The following is a 24,020-nucleotide window of genomic DNA, read 5'->3' as shown; positions in this document are numbered from 1 at the left end:
CACACCATCACATTTACACTCCATCACTTAGAGCATTTTTATTTCCCTAAAACTTGTCGCGACATAAACTCCAAAGCTCCAAATTACTTTTGTTGCTGTCTTATTCAAACACAAACACAAATAAACATGTGGAAAGCATGCAGTTTGAAATGAATCTCCATAAAACACAAACAATGTGCAGTAAAGGAGTGTACTAGTGAGTTTCACAAAGGCAGAAAAAAGTTGGCAAAATCTCTACTGAGTTGTTTTTGTTTTTTTTTTAATTACATTTACAATAACAGTACAGTTCAATAGCGGGCAGCACAATATTACTTTTATTAGTTCATGAAGTAAAAAAAAAAGGATTGTTTTGGCTTGTTTGCTTCCAAATTGTAATCATACAACACTGCGACTAGTTTATTTATCTGTTAAAAAGCTGCAGTAACAAATACTTTTATTTAACTAATCTGCCAATTATTATTGTGATGTGTGGATTAGTTATTTATATCTGTACACGTTCAAAAAAAGAATACAAAAATCTACATTCAAGATGATTTGTTTCCCTCACTAACAATCCAAAAGCCAGAGATATTCAATTAATCTAAATTACAATGATAAAAGCCTGCATTTGAGAAGCTGAAACCTTCAAATGTTTTCCTTGAGAAACGCCTGTAGAGATTAACTGACTGTCACATTGGCTGCAGATGAATGCCTCAGCCTCGGCTCCGTCTACAAGGTCGTGCCCAAGTGTGGAAGAAGTTGTAAACAGTAACACACGCGGCAAAACTCCCGGCCTGAAGGGGTTAAATATACAATAGACATGCAAATTCCGTGGAATAAACAACGCCCCTGGATCAGCGCCATAAATAAGCAGCCGGTGCTCATCACATGCCAACACAGCCGAGAGAAACATGATTCATGTTGAACCTGCCTTTACTCTCTCCACACTTTGCCCTACAGGAGGATCTGGGTGTGTCTGATGGTGGCTCTAAACTTTAATCCACGAAAAAGAAACACTAGGTTCCAGGTTTCCAGGTTTAGCATCGTAGAAATCAGCAGACTTTTCTAAATTTAGGAGAATCTTGATCAGGGTACCAGACTTATTTTGGTAGTGCAAGTCCAACGATGTCTAATCATAAATCTGACTGGGCTACATTCAGGTTAAAAGTGATTTTTTTTTTTAAACGGAGCTACAGTAGACTAATGTATCAGCCAATATTCAGTTAGTGCAGATATACTTGTAGTGGTGGCGCAACAGTTGGAAGAACAAGAAACAGTCTTCTAGAAGAGTAATTTAGAAACAGTTGCATGACATAGTTTATGTATGTTTGATAAAATATGTCACTCAGTGCATATGTTGATTAAAATTCTATAAAAACTACTTTAGGGAATCCCTGATAGTAATGTCGTCCTCAAAAATCCTGTTCATGCGTTTATGTTTTTAACAGCAACGTGGGTCGGGCTGATACCACAGGAGTTTTATAATATTTAATACATTTTGAAATCAGGCTGCATCCACTCACACAGGAACAAACCTGACAGATATCCTTTTCTAATTTCAGACATGCACACATTCCAAGACCAAAAAAAAGAGTGCATCATACAATGAAGGATATATAACTTTGTTTCTGCTCTGATGCTCAGTTATCGGTTGTTTTTACGTATGTTTTATTTCTTTCATTGTTTTATCTAATATTTTGTGTGTTTTAATGCTTCATGAAGCACTTTGTAGCCCCAGTGGTGAAAGGTGCAATAGGAATAAAGCTGATTATTATTATCATTATTATTTAGATAGTCATGCCAGAGGGAGTCACCTCAAGGGATGTAAACAAAATAGAGACTGTGGTGCAACAACATGCTCTAATGCTAACAATACTTAGCAGTGAGAAGAAAAAAGAAACGATTGCAGAAGGCTCAGTGATTCTACATGAGATGAGATTTAAACAGTTTTAATATCTGGAGCTCAACATTATCCTCCAGGGCTAGAATGCTGAACATTTCTTGACGGCGTCTGCTGTCTACATGTTGGAACATGTTTGAACATGTTTGCATTTTGAGAGGCTTCAGACTGGATCTTTAAAGTCCCCACATTACCACATATTCTGATATATATTTAAGACCCAAACTAGATTTCTCCTCTGATTGTAAAGTGGGGTGAAACGAGGATACATCAGCCAGAAACTCCTGTAGTCTGAACCCGGCATTAGTGTCACTTTTTCAGACAGAAGCAGGTTCTAACTAAACCTGGGAATCTAGTACCATTTAAATGTGGTAAAAACAACAACTATATGTAACTGAACTCTTCCTAAAATCCTTGTTTTTGCTGACCTGATTGTTTCACCTCTCTAAAGTGAGGTCAAAGTGTAGCTGAGGACGTCACTTTTAAATCAGCTCAGAAACGTTTGATGCTACATTGCTCATTAAAATAGGAAAAAATTTGATTTCACTTTGATATCTGGACATCTTTGGACCTACAGATTACCAAATAAGTGCTTAGTGGGAAGAACGTGGCCGACTCCTGTCCTCTGCCTGTTTTACTGGACTACTAATAGTTAATAAAACCAAAACAGACTAATAATAACATCTTTTACTACATTTACTGTTGCATGTAGTGCATATCAAACATTAAACTTCAAGTCTTCATTTTCTAAATAAGTGCTTGGGATTTGCCTGCAGTAATCGTGATTCTAGGTTTTCACAAACTCTAAGATTGTAGTCTGATTTTAAAAAACAAATAAAATACTAACACTTTCACTTTGAGCTGGAAAGGATTTCATTCTGTTACTATGATCTCATCTGTCGCGTCCCTTCATCTTCTATAACAAAAACTTTAGTTTGTGCTCCAAATTGCTTTCTAGTTTGAATAATTTGGTCCAATCTAAGCCGTATTTACTGGACTCACAGTCATCTTTCAAATTATCTTCGCTATGAGTTGGTGCTTCTCAGATGTCTGTATGCTATCATGTGTGAAATTTCAATACTTCCACCAAAGATTGGAGATAAAACCGAACAAAAAATGAATGTCTTTGCAAAAAGTTAGTGCTTCTCAGATATCTACATGCTGTGAACTTTCCATGCAGGTAAACTGGCTTCAACAAAAGATTTTAAGCTAAAACTGAACTAAAAATACACAAACAACCTGTTCTGTCGGCTACAGAATGGAAAATACCTCCAGAACAGCAACGTCGTAAAAACCTGCAGCAACACTCAACTACTAAACTGATTGATCTAATGCTTTTGCTGTGTGATGTTTTCCTTAGCCTCGTTTATTTGGCGTCACCGTCGACTCCATCGACGGTGAAGTTGGCCATCTGGCTGCTGACCTCACACTCGGCCTTCATGTTGGAGGTGACCAGGGAGCTGATGGAGCGGCAGGTCATGGTGGAGTCCTGACCGTTGGTGATGCTGCTGGGTGAGAAAGCTGCAGGGACGAGACAGAAAGTCCTGATCAGAGACCCACTGGAGAAGTCGGCTTATGAACTACGGAGCTACTTATGCTTCAGAAAGAGCCTCTCAGATCGTCCAGTAACATCTGAACCCCGACAAGCAGCAACACAATTGAATGCAGAGGTAAGAAAGAGGTTTGAAGTTCTCTCTTATGCTCTTTTTTCATCCTTCTCACAGCAATTGCTTCACTTGATTGAACAAGCTCAAGGCAAGGTTTACTTATCATGTATAGAACTGAGTGCAACACAAGTGAGGCCACTGGCACACTCCTCCAGGGAAAATCAAGTTGTTTACCTTGCTAACATGTACATATGGTGTTTTTATACACTGTAAAAAATGTTTATACACTTTACGGTGAACACTGTCAAACCATGAGGTAAAAATGTGTAAACTCTAAAACAGTTTAATGCAGTTAATAAAACACAGAATCACTGTAAATAGGTTAATCAGAAGAAAAGTGTATTTTTTAGATTTTTTCTCTTGAAAAAAATATATTTCCCGATTCCTGCACAGTTTTGAAAGGAAAAATATGTATAACAATACTGTAACTTTTGCATTTAATTCTCAAAAACAATACAGTTTTTCCCAGTTAAATGGAAATATACTTTAATAATTATGACAGCTTTAACTGCAATTTTTGCTAAAAATACATATATTTAATGTTAAATACACTAACTGTTGTGTTGGTAATGGAAAAAATGCTGTAATATTTACAATAAGTTACACAAACTTTCTTTTATATAGTATTTTCATGTAAATTTTCAAATTTTTAAAGGTTAAAACTTTATTTTTTTTTACAGTAAAATATGGAATTAAGCATGTTTTTTAACCCTAAAATCAACAATATCAACACATTTCTTTATCGTAAATGTAGAAAATGTTTTACCGTAATTTTATGGTATCATTCTGGCAACCACAGCTGCCAGAATTTTACTGTAAAAACAAAATAGTTTTTTTTACAGTGCATGCTTGCAGACAAATCACAAGCATAAACTAGAAAAGCACTCAGAGAGCGCAGTCCTCCTCCAACGCTGCTCAGTTGACCTATCATTTCCGACGGATGAAATATTTAATAAAAAATGACCTTGCGCCGAGCACAAGCATGTATGCATGTGCATGTTATGTATAGATACTAAATTGCGTGTAAATTACTCTTGATCAGTTCATCACTTTTGGCAAACCTTTGTTTTGCTACTGTTAAAATGAGGGAATTGAGGGAATTTCCAAACTGTTTGTTCAGACAGCCAAACTTCCATGGCAGTTTGCATCTAATGCATTTAACTATCAAACATTCTATCAAATTCCTTCTTGCTATTGATGAAGTGTTCCTAATGTTTTGTCACCCTAGTTTAAGCAGTCGTAGGTGAGCTGGTGTGCTCCAGCTGCAGCAAGTAGTAGAGGGGTGAGTGGACGGGGAGTCATATTAAGAAAGGACGGGATTATTTTCATATAAAGTACTTCTAAAAATGTGATACAGAAAGATTCATTTTTAGGGGTTATACCAAGAGTTGAAGAGCGACTTTTAACTCTAAATTATGACGCAATTAAAAAATTTATCCAAATAATTAGAGACGTCGTAATTAATTAATCATGATTAATCGCATTTTTGTCAAATAGCAATATTTGACACAATAAGCAAAGTTTTTTAATTCAAATAAATTTTAGTTGACGACTGAATCAATGAATAGACATGAACTTAAACAACAAAAAAGTTTTTTTCCATTTCTATTTATCTGCATTTTTCATCTGTCTACTACCTTCACAGATTACTGCAAATTCGAAGTGCAATTATAGCAATTATATTCAACATTTTAAGACTTTTTGTAAACTCAAGGACTTTCAATGTCTTGAGAAGTGGTCTATTATGGGATGGCTACACCATTTGCCTGCACCAGGACTGTCGTAGCTAACGCTTCTGAAATATACAGAATATATTCCCTTTGCGCGTCACAAGTCATGTCTTTTTCCAGTGTGAGCTGATCCGTTCCAACCCCACAGTGTTTGGAATAGTGCCCCCATCTTCCAGGCATGATATCCCGATTTTCCTAACTGGAATTCTGAATGTATAGCTGGTTTTATTCCTTTGGGAATCAAGAGAAAGAAAGACCTGACTGGCTCTACGGGCGGCCATAAAAGGCACTGTAGCTGGTCAATGTTCACGTCTGTCCTCCATTGCTAACAGCAACATGTTTCACACTGAGGTGATACCCTCAGCTTGAAGTGATGCGGTGATAAGAAAACGCTATGTTGTACAATTTGCACACAACCACTTTTTTTAATCCAAGCTGCCATCTGAAAGTTCTTAAAAAGAAGCAAGCTTGTTTCTGGCCAATAAGCGCAATGCGGTCTTGTCTTCCATCACTATTCTCCAAACTTTCTTGTGTGCTGACATCACTTATTGAGTGCTGTGTATCTTCTTCACGGCTGGCCTTTAGGTAATGAACCTAAAGGCTGACAGACTTTAGGTCCATTACCGCCACCTACTGGGCTGGAGTGTTCATCAGTGTTAGTGGTGTGCCAGAAATGAGCGAAGTGAGAAAGGTGCAGTTAAATGTGTTTTTTTTTAAAGTTAAAGTCCCAGCCCTAGCTTTTACATGTGAAAAATACCTAACTCACTAATTTGCTCGCTGTCAGATGCTCACGAAGAAGCATTTTGTGATTATTTGTCGTTGCTGGTAAGTGATATTTGGGGTGAAGCCACTGTTGCACATTTATTAATCCGACTGCTGCTGGTACTGATAGGACACGCTGCATTGTTTATTAGTATGGGTGTTGGTGAATCTCATCAGAAACAGAAAGCAAACAGAGATGTACACTGATGAAGATGTGGGTGAATCTGGAGTCAAATCTGTGTTTATTGTTGCCTGCATGAGCCCAAAGTGGTTCATTAAAATATATATTGAGTTAAATTCCTCTTCTAGGATAATCTTTGCTCACTGAAATAATGAAAAACTGACTACAGTAAAATATGATTATGTATTTAAACAAAAAAACAGCTAAACATCAAATCTTTCACTTGTCTTCTGGGTATAAAGCTACAAATCTTTTTCTCAGATACTCCTCAAAGTCATTAATATGATGAATTCATATTGCCTGGCGTAGGTAGACAGTACAGAGCACACATAAAATAAACACGTCTACACGCTGTAAGGCGAGTAAATAGAAATACTATAGTGAGACAGACAAAACAGGACAGTCTAATCATCAGCACTGCAGAATAAATGGTCCTCTCTGTTAGTGCTGATATAAATATGACCGTACAGTGAAATGATTCTTGGCAAAGCTCGGGATTTATAGCAAATTGAATCAGCGAGCAAAAAAGGAAGACAGTGACCACAAAACAAAAGCACTATATCTTTTACAGTTAACACCAGAGCGATGTGCACCCACTCGTTTTAACACTCGTTCCACAGCTACTGCACACACTAATAACACAGAGAGGCCAGCAGACATTAGGCTGCTCTGTTTTTGCACTCATTCAGACGTTAATAATGTTTAATAACCATCATGCACCTTCATTACTGTGTGTTTTTATGGTTTAAACCTCAGTTATAAACTCTATCAAGCTGCATTACATTTATCTGTGCATTTAGGTACACTGCTGATCTGCATAAATGCTTTATCTTCTATGTAATTTACTAAGTGAAAATGGCATTGATCACAATGTTGGAGGCTTCTGAACTGAGAGGATTTGGCCAAACAAATCTATCAGTTACTACATTAATCAAGGAATAATGTCCAAAAAGAGTGAAAATGCGTGTTATGGTTTCCTAAACAACAACAAAAACAAGAAGTTGAAAGTAATAACTGTATTTTGCTTTTTAAAAAATGGCAATTATCAAATATTATTGTTTGTATATTATCAAAATGCTTTAAGGAAGATTGGAATTACCTCACTGGCTCCCTGTTTCTGCACAACTTCCCACTATTTCTGAAGTTTTATTGGTTATAATTAATCAGTCTGTTCGTTAGCTTTGATGCTGAGCTACTTATATTCTACTGTGGTAACAACACTCATTTCAATGATTTTAGATGTTAATCTGCACTCACACTAGGTTATAGTGAAAAACTGTCTGTACTATTGCCAGTGTTTCACTACTGACACCAAAACGATACATTATGATAGTTAAATTTGAGAAATATGAGCAGTTTTTCTATGAAATTGTTTTGTTGTTTTTATCAAAAGAAGCAAAACTTTTGACTACTTTATCATATAAGCAGCTGTACAAGAACTTTAGTTAAATCACTGGAAATTGCTAAAAATTAGGATTAAAATTAGATACCACAGGATCAAAGAATGAGCAAATAAGAATTTCACAAGCCTTTAGTGCCAACTTTTAGTACTTTTAGATTGTAATAGTTGTTATCAAGCACATATTCCTGTAGAAATCAAAGAAGCTGAATACAAACATAAATCTTAGCTGTTTATGAAAATGAAACGGATAAAGATGATTGTGGGATAATTAGCAAAGCAGAAACTATTTTCTTAATATTACCAATCAGCTAAAATTTAACCAACAAAAATATTTTAAGCAGAATGAAAAGAAGCAAAACAAAAAGAACCAAAAACAACAACAAAAAAAAAACATGATTTCAGCTCTTTAAATTGGATATTTAAAAAAAAATAATAATAAAAGGATATGTCTTTGGGGTACATTTGAAGATGCTGAAATAATTAATTTAGAAATCAAATTAGGGAAATAATCAGCGCATGACTCAATACTTAAATTAATCACTCTGTAGCTCTAATCATTACAGGGATTACTATATTGGGTCTCAAAAGGAAACCTGACCACTGAGAAAACACAGAAAACTAACCAGATAATCATATTATAAGGTGCATTCTATCACAATAGCATAATATTAAAAATGTTTTTCTATATTTATAAAAGTGACTATTATCAGATGATACAAGTGTAATTAATTCAAAGCCTTAAAACTTTAAATTTCTCTGCATTTTAAAGGTCTGTCTTTCTGCCTCTCTCTCCTCCTCAGCAGCATCAGTGGGAGGGGAAAAGAGGAGTCATTTTTCTCCTCATTAACTTCCTGATTGGTTTCGGACTCCAATTTTTGCCCGTCTGCAGTTTGTCACCAGTTCTGAACTGGCAGGCCAATCGTTAATACTAATGTTTGTGTAGCTAAGTGCAGCCTGCTCTTTTTTCATCCCTGAGTGGTCCACTTGTACAGCAATAACAGCGAGTGGGGTGGGGGAGAGCAGCTGTGAATTAGCCGCTCACTCTTAATTCTCTGCCTGTTCATCAGCAGGAAATCTATGATGTAATTAAAGGCTGAAAGCAACTGGACATGTTAGTTTCAGTGGGGATGTTAAATCATGACACAGTGTAGTAAACATGTTCTCTGCTGCGTCCGACCGTCCTCTGCTCTACTGTTTAATACAGATTAATGTCGGGACTCTGAAACAGCACAACGTCTTGTTCTCAATTAGCCTCCGAGCACCTGTTAACGACACGAGGTCTAATTAAACAATTTAATTATTTTCACTGTCAGTTGACTGTTAGTCGACCAATCAGCAGGTGTGACTGAACAAATGCCCGACAGATTGCCATTAAACTTACTACAAACAATCATGACCTCCTGAGGATTGACTGGACTAACTTTGGTGAAAACTGGAACATTTCTTATATGACCAACGAAACCCAAAACATCTTGCATTATCCTCATGCTGGACTACAGAAATTTTTAAAGAGATTTCAAAATTGGGCTGCACTGCACACATAAGGTGAAACTTTACAGATTTTCTACTCTTTAAACTCAAACATGCTCTCACTATAAGATATGAAAACAATGCTACATCACATAGTAAAGGACGTTAATAGGATTACCATACCAAAGGGAGAACTCAGGGTGCTGAACATCGCCTTATTTGATCTTATAGAGACACAGATATTAAAATGCAGTGACAAAAAAACACAAAAGCAGCATTGGATGAGAAAATGGTTGGAAAATATGATCACATGGTTTGTCTGTTCTTCAACTAGAACTGTATATGAGATTGTAACCATCAGTTTTAATATATATCTAACTTTTCCCTGAAGCACGGAGGCTAGTGAGAATAATCCGAACTATCCAGACTTTAGCTCATGAAAGTCTAACGTGTTTGATTTTAAAGAGGTGTCACAATTAGTCTGCAAGCATTTTGGGAAGTTTCAGATTGGCTCTGTAAACCCCTCCCACTGCTAGATGATTTGGACTGAACATCAATTCAAATCAACATCTCAGACCAGATTTCTCCTCCAGTTGTTGGGAAGGCTGAAAAGGACGTAAGGCTCCTGCAGTCTGAGCCCGGCATTAGTTATACTTTCTGCTAATTAGCAAAGGTTAGCACAATAACGCATTAAACAACATGGTGAAAACAGTAAACATTACACCTGCTGAGCATCAACACAACAACATTGGTACTGTTTCACTAAAACAGTGTGAGGGAGGCAAAAATATTCTCATATTTGAGAGGTTAGAGCCGAATAATATTTGGCATTTTTGAAATTAAACAAGCAATTGTTTGATTTTCTGAAGCTTGATCAAAATCAACTAGTCTAATTACTTTAGTGCTAAATGTTGAGATGCTGCTAATTTAATTGCTTGTTTATTGCCTGATGTAGGTCTAGGACTTTCATGAAGCTGCTTCTTGAGCAAATTTGGCGCTGATGGCGTGCAAAGCCTTAACAAACATGTCACATACAGTATAGTTCTTGAGTTTCTGGTGCAAATGTTAACACAGTTTGACAGTAGTGCTGCACAATACATAATTTTAGTATCGATGTGTGGACCGGCAATATTCATGTCACAATTAGTGCAACATGAAGAAAGGCAGATTAGCTCAAACACATCATGTTCACATAACTCTGCTGCTGCTTAATACAAAAATAAAAACTTGCACGGTTCTCATTCAACTCCTATGACTAATCTAAAAGTCAAGTATGTCTGACAGAAAATAATTTACTCAATTGTTTTTTACTTAATCTACAAGACATAGTATGTTGATATACAGGTTCCAAACGTGCACAGCAAAATGAGCAAGAAGCAGGTCTGAAACAATGAAAAGGAGGATTTGGCTGCGAAAAAAAAGCACCATTAGTTGTGTGGAAATATTTCGGCTACAGAAAGGATGACTTTGACCAAAAACAGGAACTCTGTGGCGATTTAAATCAGCGAAGCTCTGTATGACAAATGCAAAACCAGATCTGAATATCATCCAAAGAAAACATATTCTGGACATCTTTGCAACCATATGAGAAAGCATCAAAAAGCTTTTTCAAATAATTTTTAAGCATATTTTTATGCAAATGTACTGTCTTACAAAATCACCTTAGTCTTTCCAAATACACTTAATAAATTTATCTTGTGACAGAAATTTTTTTAATATCACAGATAACAAAATATCACAATATCAATGTCAGGCAGCGATAAAAATCTAATTACCTGTCAATTTTTTTCCCCATTTTTAGAGACACAATTGCTCACTTCCACACGTCCTCAGACTATTCAGGTCTTCTTGGAATTTTTGGGCTGTAACACACAGTGGTAGTGATACTACAGGATTAAGAAGTGGTGTTGTAATAACAGAAATTACTAAAGCTCTCCAATTATTCAAGTTCAGGCAGCAGTTTGTAACAAGACAGACTTAACCTGCTGCTGATGTTGAAAGAGAGTTTATTCTCCTGAATGAACTTTTGCCCTTTTCTCAGTCACTCAGCACTCTATATAAGATTTCCAAACTATTAAACAGTCTTTGTGTGGAATAACAAAAGGAAGCTTTTTTAACCTCCCACTTGTCCTGTTAAGAGAAGGAGTGAATGAAGGTGCAATCATTTCTGCTGCTGCCAAAGAGGGGAACAAAAGCCCAGATGTGAGAGGAGATGGTAATTCAGTCTGATCCACTGAGGATAAGCTCTCTGTGGGTTTCATACTCTACACTCATCCCCCGTACACAAGGGTCATAGGGGTAGATAACACTTAGGTAAACACACACTCGGGCATGCACACACACATGATTCAGCCTTTACCTGTACTGAGAGTGGGGAGCTTAAGTATGTCGAAATCATCTAATTCCCACTTAACCCAATGATACATTAAGATGACAGTTAGCAGTGATAATAATTTCATAATAACCCAGTCAATGCACTTATTTGCACAGGAAATAGTTGCAAAGTTTCACTATGCACTGGGGATTTTAGTTCTGAAAAGGACTATAAGGAATAACTAAGTTGTAGAATTTGAAATATGAAACCTAAAAATATGGTGATATTCCAGTCCCAAGATCAGGACAATTATTTGGTAGTTGTTGTGCTTTTTCAGTCTTGGCCAAAGTGGTAACAGATCGCATGATGAAATAAATGAAAACCTCAGCTCTGATGTCCTTTCTCCGTGATACTAGCAGACTCCATCTACTGCTGAAATCATTAGGAAAAGCTAGTCAGTGGAGCTCAGGTCAATTCCGTTTGTCTTCTTGTATTAATCTTTGCATACAGCTGGCTCCAAGCTGCTTTAAGTTTCCAACACCTTTCCAATGTGAAACTGTTCAATGCACAAGCTACAAGTTACCTCAAACAATCAGCTGTCTGAATGTGTCTCTGCTTTCCAGGGACAGCAGCACTTAGTGGAGGCTGTTATCAAGGGAACCAAAATTCAATCTTAAGAATGAAGATTTGTCTGTCAAATGACAAGGCTGACCTGGGATTAAATGCTCCCATTAAAATGATACGAGCTGTGTCTAAAAAAATCGGCCCTGGCCAGTTTGAGAGGGTCCCATGTGTGTCCAACTGAGGATGACCCTTGTAGAGATGGATGCTCCCCTCCCTGGAAATGATATGAGCGTCTGGCTCCTCATCAGCAGACCAGCAGCAGGACTTAATGGCCCAGAAAACTCTGTCAAAGAGCAGACAGGCAGGCAGGCAGGCAGGTTTAAATACTGCGCACTGAACAGTGGAGGCTCATGACACTCAGCTGATGTTCACAATACAGACCTTCACCCTCAGCTTTAAACCACTGATCTTTCCTGTGTGATCCTAAATTCTGCAGGTCTAGTATGTATCCAATACCAATATAATCCCACAGCAGTTCTGAAAACAATCGCTAAAATGTCAATAAACCAAAGCTGATCATGAGAAGCACAGTTTTGTGATAAACTACATAACAAAAACAAAAGCACGACCCTGATTTTCTGTCTCTTATGTTTACATACTACAAACTGGTTTAGCCTGTTACATTTTTGATTGTTTATTAATTACGTTTAGACACTACATTTTATATTTGACACCTGACACTACATGTGATGCAGCCATGCATTCTGTGGAAAAGGATGACTTGAAGTTTCTGGCATGCAATGCATTTAGAAATAATGAAAGAAACTATGATAAAACTACAAATAAAAGAGGCTTAACCCTGTATAACCTACCAGTGTATAAAAGTGCAGTTTGTAGATGACAGATTATGAACTGGTCTCATTCATGGACTGACTGAAATTTTACTGAAACTAGGGTCGTAAATGATCTATTGTTAATCGATTGATTGCTATTCATGTTATATTTACTTTATCTGTTCTTCAAAGTTCTAACAGCAATTCAAGATGAGGTCATTACTTATTTGCTTTTGAATTTGTAACCTGGTGTTGACTTCATAGTGCTTGTCTTTTAGAGTTGTTGAATTTCGATTGGGATTAATAAAGTATCTATCCATCTATCTATAGTCTATCTATCCATCTATCTATAGTCTATCTATCCATCTATCTATAGTCTATCTATCCATCTATCTATCTATAGTCTGTCTGTCTGTCTGTCTGTCTGTCTAATTCCTAACGTAAGTCAGCTTATTTTGCAGTGATCATTAAATGTCAGTAAACTGTTTTCACAACATATGGAAAAACATTTCTGTATTTCACGAATTTTAACAATTAATTGAGTATTGATTGATAACATGGCTGACTTTTGGTTAAGATAATTTTTAAAAAATTGCATCACTAACTGAATGCCAACCAAATGCATTTTTTTTTTACCTCGCTCCTGCTCACACTAAACCATGAAAACTACTCTGACAGTAAGTCTGGTGGCAAAGCCTGAGCTGCTACTAATTTCAAGCCACATCAACCATCTTAATCAGAGAACTAAATAAAGAGTCAATAATAGCTTTTGCATTATCATGAATAAGCACTATTCATTTGATTGCAGCTACATCTTCTACGTATTTCTCATTCTCACCTCCGTAATGAAGAGCTGCTGAGACAATTGTTCAAAGGGATGCAGTCTCTCATGCGGCCATTACAGGAGGTCAGAAAACACTTAAATGCTCATTATTGGTTGGCCATGGAGCTGAAGCGAGTGGAGGGCCGAGACAGGCTGACAGAAGGCATCAAGTGTCGAGGTCAAAGGCTAATTAAGCAGAGAGGAACCTTTGCTCCGGCACTGTTAACCAATCTGTCCCTGGTGAAGATGACTGCCAGGGAGGCGTGACACAGCCACCGTCCCTATGCTAAATCTCCATCTCGGCTACTGTGCCCCATCAGCTCACAAAATGGCATGTCAGTCTGTCGTCAGGCTTTCTGACGTGATCCATCCAAGAGTTATGGATATGCAATAATGAGCTGAGGCGGCTGATCAATATTTGCAAGACTTCTCTATCATTACATTTTAAACATGAGATTCATTGGGAGTCGACAGGGTAAGAAAAATGCCAAAGTAAAGGACACAGGAAGAGTGAAATATATTGCTATGGAAAGGAGGACGCCTCTCGCAGGTACTAAAACTGCCAAATGTGTTTATCCAAGTCGTTCAGCTGTTTCAGAGAGCTGCCAAGGTACCATCATTTGTCAGTGAACGCAGAGCCGCCACCACTGCTGCTCAAAACAATGCAAGGAAAGTGACTAGAAGAGCATGATTAGGTGGGAAGACACTGCATCTGAACAAGTTTGTTTTGAAATATTAGTACTGACATATAAGTAATTTTAAGCAGGTTACATTAAGATGCAAGCGAAATGCACATGTGATTAAGTATAACAGACATTTATCTAGTCTGAAGTACAAAATCCGTGTAACACATCCAGTCAAGGTTATTATTCCACAAAGATGTAAATTTGTTTATTTTTGCGTAGATTCTCAGTCATTCAGGTCATGCCAATACTAGGAACTCCAATAAAAGCTGGACAATAAAAGAAAAAGCTTTTTACTGAAGCACCTAGGATTGTTTATTTTTGCAGTTTTCTTAATTTACGTGCAATATTATCACATTTCTGGTCATGAAACTGAATGCAATTTTAAATTGTGTGCACATTAATATAGCATTTCTAATTCCAAACAATGATTGTGAGCACATTAGTAAAACTTTCGCTCAGTGACACTCGCTTAATTAAGAAGAGCTGCCTACTTTTCAAGATTAACTTTAGTCCAATTTAAGGAAAATACTATAAATAAAAAGTAATTTTTGCACACTGCATATGCTTGCATTCACAGCCAGTCAGTTGTGTAAAAAACAACATATGGACATGTCAACAAAACAAAAACATTTTCCATGGAGGGGAACTACAAAATAATTATTTATCCTAAAAAATATGAAGGCCATACATTCCACCTCTAAATAGCATCTGTAAATCTTTACTGTAGAACCAAAAAGCTCAACTAAGAGGGCAAAAAAAGTCCACAAACTCATCACTCCTAATTTTGGTTTCTGTAATGGCACCAAAGAGGAAAATAAAAAAAAGAAAGAACTGTCCTGAGTGGAATCATTTCATCTCAAATTGTAAAGTTTTTAAAACTATTTCTGCTCTACCATCTCTGATTTGCCTGCAATTCTTCTTCAAATGATTATATTTCATTAACCACTTTGGATCAGGCTATCTAGCAATATTTTAGTTTTTGTAGTACAACTTGTCATACCTGCTCAATTTCAAGGGCAGAAACTTTCTTTTTCATGTTTGAGACTAAGTATTTTATATAAAGAAGCTTTCTGTATGATTTCTTTAGTATTACTGACATAAAACTTCACATGGTTCAGATAATGTCACCAGTTGACTTCTGCATTATTTTCTTTTCCCATCATGTGCTTATAGATGGAACTTTTCATGACTGCCTCAATTTTTCCGTATTTCAGCTCACCCATAATCAGAGACTATTTGATCTACTTGTCCAAAATTGCAGATTCACAATCAATGACATGATCAGAAATAACAGTGAAAACAGGTTTTAATCTGTAATGGTTCCTGAGATATTGTCATTCAAACATTGCCTCAATAATCAATGTAAGAAAAAATGTGCTGAAAGTGCATCAATAGGCAAACTTTAAAAAAAGACAAATCTTATAAAATATTTGATATATCAATCTGAACTTTAACAGATACCATTTTAAATATCCATATTTTGATATAAAAAAGTACAAGCAATTCAGAGATGGCTGAGCAGAAGGCCCCTGATGATTTGAGATGGAATAACCCTGCATCCTTAAGGTTAACCAGGCTGTTTTCAAGGTTAGGCACAAACTCAGCAAAACCTTTGAAATAGTGAAGACACTGTTTAATGAGCTTACAAACTGTAAATGTATATTGTCAAGATATACATGAATTCTGCCTGTAGTCACCACGGTTCTAGGATCACACTTAAACTTGTTTTGTGGCTCTTATCCAGGTTGGTTTCTCCAGACTAGATCCTTGCTTGTGTTGTATCTACTCTCAGATGTACGTCGCTTTGGATAAAAGCTAAATGTAACTGTAGAATTGTAGAATTCTGCAATAACCAGTACTTCAGTCTGGACGCACAGAGTTTACTGAAACAGACAAAGCAATATTTACAGCCTCAGGATATCAAACTGTATTGAAAGTTAACAGCAGTCAATGAGATCATTTCCTTTCAAGCCCCTCAGAACTGGACAGTGTGTGTGTGTGTGTGTGTGTGTGTGTGTGTGTGTGTGTGTGTGTGTGTGTGTGTGTGTGTGTGTGTGTGTGTGTGTGTGTGTGTGTGTGTGTGTGTGTGTGTGTGTGTGTGTGTGTGTGTGTGTGTGTGTGTGTGTGTTTCAATGAGAAAGACAAATAGAGTGAGGGAAAGAGGACATAAACTACACAGCCCCGGCCATTTAATGTCTCCACAGCCCCAGGCCTGCGTTAATGGTGGTGTTGTACAACACATTACAACAGTGCTTGTGCCCTGAGCAGACAATTACACTAGTATTTAGCCCATCCACAGCCCCACAGGCTATCAGGGCACTTAGCAGCACAAAGAGGAGATGATCTGACAGGCCACACAGGACTTTCCTTCTGTAATCAAGGGCCAGGAGAGACACTCAAACAGCCACATGTTCAATGATTCCCTCTGACAGACCCCTGAAGGGTCACTTTCTCCACTGCTGGCTCTTACTTACAGACTAAATAAGTCCCTACCCCAGACAAAATGTCTTAAAATTCTGATATTTTCTAAGGTTTGTTGGCTATTAGAGTTCATCATTCCTGTATAACTGCAGTATCTTGTCAGTGTTTTAAGTGTGTGTTTAGTTCTGAGCAGTATTATACAAAATCATAGCCATATAAAGTATTAAAAATCATAGACTGTGCACTGTGGATTACTTAAGTTTTTCTCCATATTGTGCCATCTTTCTCATTTGTAAGAGACAACATTTGCTCAATTAACTTGGAGCTATTAACAGTAGTTACTTGGTGTATTACAGAAAAAAAATCTGCTAATTATGGACCATAAACATCTTTCCTGTTTGCTGTCAAGAACAACAGAGTTTACTAATAGTGGGGACATTTTATTAAAATAGGCCCACAAGTAACAATTATTGTAATTGTTAGTTAATCTAATTATTTTTCCTCAATTAACTGATAAGGTGTTTGGTCTAAAATGTCAAAAAAAATATTTTAAAATGTCAACCAATGTTTCCCAAAGTCCAAGATAACAAATGTCTTCTTTTGTCAAAGATATTCAGTTTTCTGTAACAGAGGGACAAAAAAACCCAGAAAATATTCACAGCCACGAAGCTGGAGCTGTTTTTTTTTTGTTGTCAATGAATTTAACTGTTGACAACTAACTGATTAACCATTGCATCAATCTCAAAAATAGCAGTAATCAAAACAAAAATAAAAACAGAAAATGCCCAGTTTAGGTTGAAACCTGCCTTAATCTGGTTAAAAAGTTAAAGTATGCTACACAACTCGGTCTAATTCAAATGAATATGATTCAAGTCCTAACAAATGTTAAGTGAGACCAACTACTTGTAGCAATAGTACCAGAACTTTTTGCTATACTATGTTTAGCAAAAATCACGTAGAAACAGTAATATTCATCAAAACTTTCACATTCTACAGCAGCGGTCTGTTTTTTTTCCCCTCAGGTAATGAAAGGACACAGAGTGCATGTACTGAAGTGAGTGATAGTCTGAACATGTCAGTGACCAAACAAATGAACTCTGGCTGCTACATGACACGAAACAGCACTTTCTTTGAAAAGGTCACCTCTTTGCTTTGAGGTACCGATTTGTTTCAGTTTTAATAAATCCAAAAGACTGAGAGGCCTTTCTGACGTCTCCAGAATGAATTTGGGCCGAGTGTGTGTGCAGGTATGGGCTGTGTGAGTGTGTGTGAATGGACTTTTTTAGCTGTTTTTTGTGTGTGTGAGAAGGAATCTGTGGGTGTGAAGTAAGCTGATATGAAAGCAGGTAAAGCCCATTTTACACACGAAACAAAGAAACTTACTAACGCCAATCTCTCTCTCGTTTTTTTCCCCTCAGAGGAGGTGGAGAACCTGAAACGACAGACTTTTATACGCAGTAACTCACTTCGGTGTACAGTACAGTATGGATTAAAGCAAGAAAAATCAATAAAATATCATCTAGAAAGATAGTAATGGATTTCTAACTTAATGGGCTCACACAGGTCTATCGATTAGCAGGATTAACATCTGCAATACCTCAACAATCTGATTTGCATTTAAATTACTGTACGCTCCGTGCTGACACCAATATAACAAAACAGACAAACGTATAGCCAGTGCGGCGGTGCTCGATTCTGAGGTCCGACTTAGTATAAATCCACTTTTTAAAAAAAAGTACGTGAAAGGAAAGTTGCTGTGCTGATGGCTTGTAAACTTCTGTGAATTTTTATTTTTTTTTTTTAAGAAGTCTAGACAAGGACAAAAAAGAAAAGAACATAAACACTGACAGACTCGGGCTTGCAGCTGTCTCCCGTAAGACTGAAACAGCCATAACTCTTTGGGGCAGCTCATCTGAGCCTCCCCGGCTGGATCGTGGTGAGGGTGTTTGTGGAGAAACACTGTGTGTATGTGTATATATGGAGGCGGTGGGTGGGTGAGGAGGGGTGGAGGGAGTGGCAGCGTGAGGTGAGATGTTGGGAGGGCAGCGAGGTGGGGTGGGAGTTTGATGGACTGCGCTGTCACCTCCCGCTCGGCGATTTACGGCGGCGGGGCTGCTGACGAGCACGGGGCAGTAAACAGGCCGGCCGGGGGCGTATTTCACAGAGAGCTGGCTTTTATGAAGAACACCGGGACAGCTCTACCCACAACTCCACCCGGACCGCCGTGACGGATGGAGAAAGACGCATGACAAGCTTCATCATTGTTTGTAAATCTTAACTGTTCCCGCTCACTAACTCCAGAAGGCAATTTTGCGGAGACAGCGAGGCCTGCGAGAGGAGGGGAGGGCGAAGAGAGGGGGAGGAAGAGGAGGAGGAAGAGGAGGGGAAAGGACAGCGTGGCACTCCTGAAGGTTATTTGGATCTCTGTATTTGGCCAAATGATTAGCCCTATCCTGGGAGATAAATCTGACAGGGCGCTGTTTGGCAGCCAGGTAGAAGGGGAGGGCGGGAAGGCTCAGAGCTCACAGCTATTTCCTCCTGATCCAGAGCTACACAACACGCTCAGTCACAGCTAAACAATTCCTGAAACAAATGCCCAACTGAATCAACAACTAGGTAAATATCCTGTGCATTTGTCTACCTCTATATTACATTAGATGTTTTGGTGAAGCTGGAAATTCATTCATCAATTAATGCAACCATTCTGTCAATCAGTTAGCATTTAAGAAGTCAGAAACTTCAACACAAGCCACCTGCAGCACTGACGTACTTTAAATCAGTCTCTCATTCAGTTTACATCAACGGGAGAATATTGTACGGTGAACCCAATGAGTTTTATTCAACAATAACTAATTTAATTTGATATCTACAGCAGTATTTATCTTTTTAGAGGTGAAAAATTCCACTAATAATTGATTTGTTTTTTCTTGTCTTTGTGATTTGGTATCTTGGAGGGTTTTGAGATTCAATGACTTGAAATGTGGGAATTGCATTTGTTTTAGGTTGTATGTAGGTAATGAAAAAAAGGGATTTGTGAATATTTGTTACACTTGATAGTGAGATAAAGGATTCTCTACTGTGATTGGAGGGGCTTATTTTTAATAGTAGTATTTGTATATGGTTCAGTTTTAGTGCTTTTTGGTTCTCTGAACATGCCAGTGGGAAGAATGACGGACACTTCAAGCCATCAAGGGTCTGACATTTACGTTTTGATATTTTTTTTTTTTTTTTAAAGAAACATTTTAATTTTTCAAAATAAAAGTCTCCATAAAATGTCTGTTTTATCCAACCAAAAGTCCAAAATCCAAGTGTTTTTTAAGCAAAAAATACCAACATGAATTGATTTCTGCTTCTAAAATATGACTCTTTGCAAGTCTGCATTGTTGTTTATTAAAAAAAGTTTGTTTTTCACAATTTGTAGACTAAATGATCAAGTGATGAAATAATCAGCAGATTTATCAACAATTGACAATAACTGCGACTCCAAAACAGCTTCTTGTGTCTAAAAAGACCAAATCCTCACGTATAGGAAATAGGAAACAGAGAATGTTAATTCTGTGCAAAAATTACAACACAAACAAATTTTCTCTCATTAACTATTTCTGCTCCAACTGGAGAAAAAGCATCCCATCGATGCAGCTAAATGCAGAAATTCATACTATCACAACTCAGGAGTACAAATAAATAGACAATCATGCAACAACTAGACACAAAATGTTAAGTTCATGGTGTAATGGCTCAGAAAAACAGCACATTTATCTCTGTTTTCAGCTAATTAGATATGAATTAGTCAACATGAAACCTCAAGGCCACAGTCCAAGACAAGCAATCACACAACTGAACCCAAAAGGCAAAGGATGAGCCTAAAAATGTTTCAGAAGCAACATGCTGTACACAAACTCCCCTGCAGAAACAGGGTTCATCTTGTACATCTAAAATATACAAAACACCCATGCATTAGAGCTGGCTTTGGTTGTGCCAAGCGGACACCAAATGTTTAGACTAGCTCTTTCACAATATGGTGAATCAAACCTGAGCCAAGGCCGGGAAATCTCCGTCCAGCAAACCTTCTCCCTCAGCTTCGTGCAATCACACGCACTGATAAACTGTTGACAGGATCTTTTAAACAATGTATTTTTTGCATTTGAGGAAATATTTGCCTTTCCTCTAATAAAATGCTGTTTCCATTTTTCCCTTCAATGCCGCAAAAATAATCCAAATTGTTGTTAGTTGTTTAGTAAACCACTGTTTGAAGTTAGTTTATTCTCCAGCTTTTCAAGTTTTCAAAATCAGATTGTGTTAGGTTTATAATAATATAATATTCGACCTGTCTGACAATACAAACGTAATACAGAGACTCAATTACAGATGTGCAACAAACTCTTATATTCTGAAATTTGATAACTGGATGCCTAAAACCAGGAAAACAGCAGTTCTATGTTTCCAAATATTGTTGTTTACAGGAGTTTATTTACATCCTGCATTTGTAAAATTGTCGGCCACTCAGTAGCTCTGCAGAAATGAGCTGGTTGTGCGTATTATTGCAAAGGTAGTGTCTTTAATACCTTTATAGGATAAGACTATTTTGGCGGTTCTGATTTGTTTACATATTAAAAATTCAAATACAAAAATCCTAGGAAAGAAAATCAGTCCGTTTGAAAAATTCCAAAAAATATGCAATTTCTGATGAGGCATTTTAGCAGCTTCTTTTTAAGAGGTCACAAATAAGAAAAAAAGGTTGAAAACTACTAAATTAGTGGTTCTTGACACCAAACGCGAGACCACCCGCTGAGAGTGCTGTTATCTTGTAATGGAGCATAGCGATTCACGGCAGGGGGGCTGACGTGGGACCCTCACAGGAACAGGACAGGTGAAAGTCATAAACAAATACAGGTACAAGGGGAGATGTGGGGGTCTTTAGGTTTGTGATGCAGGTGGTGTCAGCGGTGTGTTTCACTAAGAGGAAGGTATTGATGCTGGACTAGTGCTGCTCTTCTCCCATGTCCTTTGCAAGTAAAAAATAATAACACAATCTTCATCTTTTGCTCTCCTAAATAGGAAATGAACTCTTTTTCTCTAGAGGCAGACGTAAAATGAATTAAGCCATTAGGTAAAATTGCTGCAGTTTTTTGTTAATACTTTCATATACATGCACCAATGTCTGCAAACAAGTGTACACAAACCTTTTGGTGTTTTTTTTTTTTTTTTTTTACTGGCACTCAAATGAAAACACCAATTAAAGAACAGAGACAACTACAATCGGCCTCCTGTCACCCAAGGCAACACCAGATAGAGTTGTATTAGTTAATTAGAAGAAAATTCAAACATTTTATCACATATCAACATCACCAAACACTACTAAATGCAACTGCTAAGTCCAACAAGTGCATCAGACTTCAGCATAACTTGAATAAAAGTAAAAACAACTCCTGCATACTGTCTCGTTTGCTGCTATTACATTCAACTGCAGCATTTCAATATAAAAATGCACCTGCTTGGCATTTTCACACTTCTAATACTGCTTTAGTATCCACTTTCTTTGCTCTTGATTGCTCACAATCCCTGTAAAGAATAATAATTTTAAAAAAAACATAAAAATTGAAACCAAAATTGGAAGAAATAGCTTAATAACATTTCCAAAACTTGAATAAGGGATATGGAATGCTGGTTTGGATAAATTAGATCTAAAACGTGAAACAAGTAGTTGGCCCACCCCGTATGACCTGCAGGCCTATGAAGAATGGTCATAACATTTCCTTGTAGATGCACAACCAATTGGTAAAACAGCAAATCAGGGAACCACAAAAATTAGGTCAGTTGTGAATAACATTACTTTATTAACATGCATGGTGCTCTCAACTAACTTTTCCACTGGTAGCACTGGTGATGATGAGTAGCCGTGTTTGCATAACCTAGTCATGCATTCATGCCACATATTTCAGTCTGACTATATTGATCTGTCATCAGTCTTTTCCTGGAGGTTGTCTGATATCGCTCCTGTTAAATAGACACAGGCTTAATTCCTCATTTGCACTATATTTTACTGATGTTCCCTAAACACCTCACGTGCAGGCTAAGGTACATGCTGGCAATTAGCATCTGCAATTCACTCTGGCGTGTGGCCAAAAATCACTTTGAAAAGAGAGAAATAAGATGTTCTATGTCAGATTTGCCCAAGCTGAAACCAAGTGAGGACTTTTCTACAAGAAGAGTGCATTTTAAACATCAATAAGGCAGTTGATTATAATTGTCGTTAATATTTGTATAAATCTGCAGCCCTAAAACAGTGTTAGCCATCGTAACTGAATGTAGTAGGTTGCTGCACCTTCATTCTTCATCATCAATGACGTGAAATTCTATCATTTCGCACATCACATGGGGAGAGGATTACCGAGCCAAGAAAATGTACTAATTTCAACCACAATAACTAACAAAGTAGCTGTCCGTGCCAACCACAGTGTCTCAGTACAGCCCAATAAGCATCAAACACGTGATATTTTGACTCACACGCTCTCAAACATTTTTCACATACGCAGCCATTTTGGTCACAGTGTGGAGCTCTGATACACAAAAGCCATACAGGTTAAAAAACATCTCACAGCCCAGAAACACAAAGACAGAACAAGCCCATGTTATTATATATTCATCAGAATCTAGACTCTTAAGTTTACATCTTTTAAAACCACTTAATATCAATATAGCAGCTAAGGACTGTCCAAAAGTCAAAGAATTAGGGCTTAAAATTTAAGTATTTTCTTGTTGCAAAATCAGGAAACTTTGTGTGAACAGTGACTTTCATCATTCTTGCTCGAAGAAAAAAAACTTAACCAACAACCTCATTCATATTGTTTCACCAAATGTGCCACAAGCACACTGCGATTTGCAGCATTTACGCTTCTACTAATTTCAACATGTTCCACAAAGCAAATACACTGTACAGTCACAGAGTGTTTACAAAACAAACATGAGTATGCAGGATTCCTTAATAACGTGCAAATTTATTATAAGTTAAAATCATTTGTGAAACAAAAAGCCCCAACTTTTTAATACGTGGGGTCCTTGGTTTATGACATCCTCGACCTATGCTGTTTCATTGGCACTGGTCATTTGGAACTAGCTGGCAAGAGGAGCGGATGATTATGTCGTCATGGCGCTATCAGACAGCTTTGTTTCCATTCTCCGGTTGTACTCCACCTTGGATTGTGCTACATTCACTAACTTTTTGTCCTTCATTATGGCTCCCAGCGTAAGTCAGACTCTTCTGATGGCAGTGCTTCGAAGAAAGAGA

The 24,020-nt window shown here is 37.4% G+C and overlaps 1 protein-coding gene across 2 annotated transcripts in view; it reads right to left on the bottom strand.

The window, feature by feature from the left end:
* The window catches only part of dmrt1 (doublesex and mab-3 related transcription factor 1), a 39,240-nt gene continuing 15,220 nt past the window's right edge, over nt 1-24,020 (bottom strand). For both annotated transcript variants that reach the window (XM_023285859.2, XM_023285860.2), the window contains exon 5: nt 1-3,400. In XM_023285859.2, the coding sequence (XP_023141627.1) occupies nt 3,246-3,400 (155 nt within the window). In that variant the 3' untranslated portion in view covers nt 1-3,245. The remainder of the gene's footprint in view (nt 3,401-24,020) is intronic.

Source organism: Amphiprion ocellaris, chromosome 6 (assembly GCF_022539595.1).
Source record: "Amphiprion ocellaris isolate individual 3 ecotype Okinawa chromosome 6, ASM2253959v1, whole genome shotgun sequence".
In the NCBI taxonomy this organism is placed as follows: Eukaryota; Metazoa; Chordata; class Actinopteri; family Pomacentridae; genus Amphiprion; species Amphiprion ocellaris.
The sequence above is the reverse complement of the archived record's forward strand: the minus strand, read 5'-3'. Positions and strand labels throughout refer to the sequence as shown.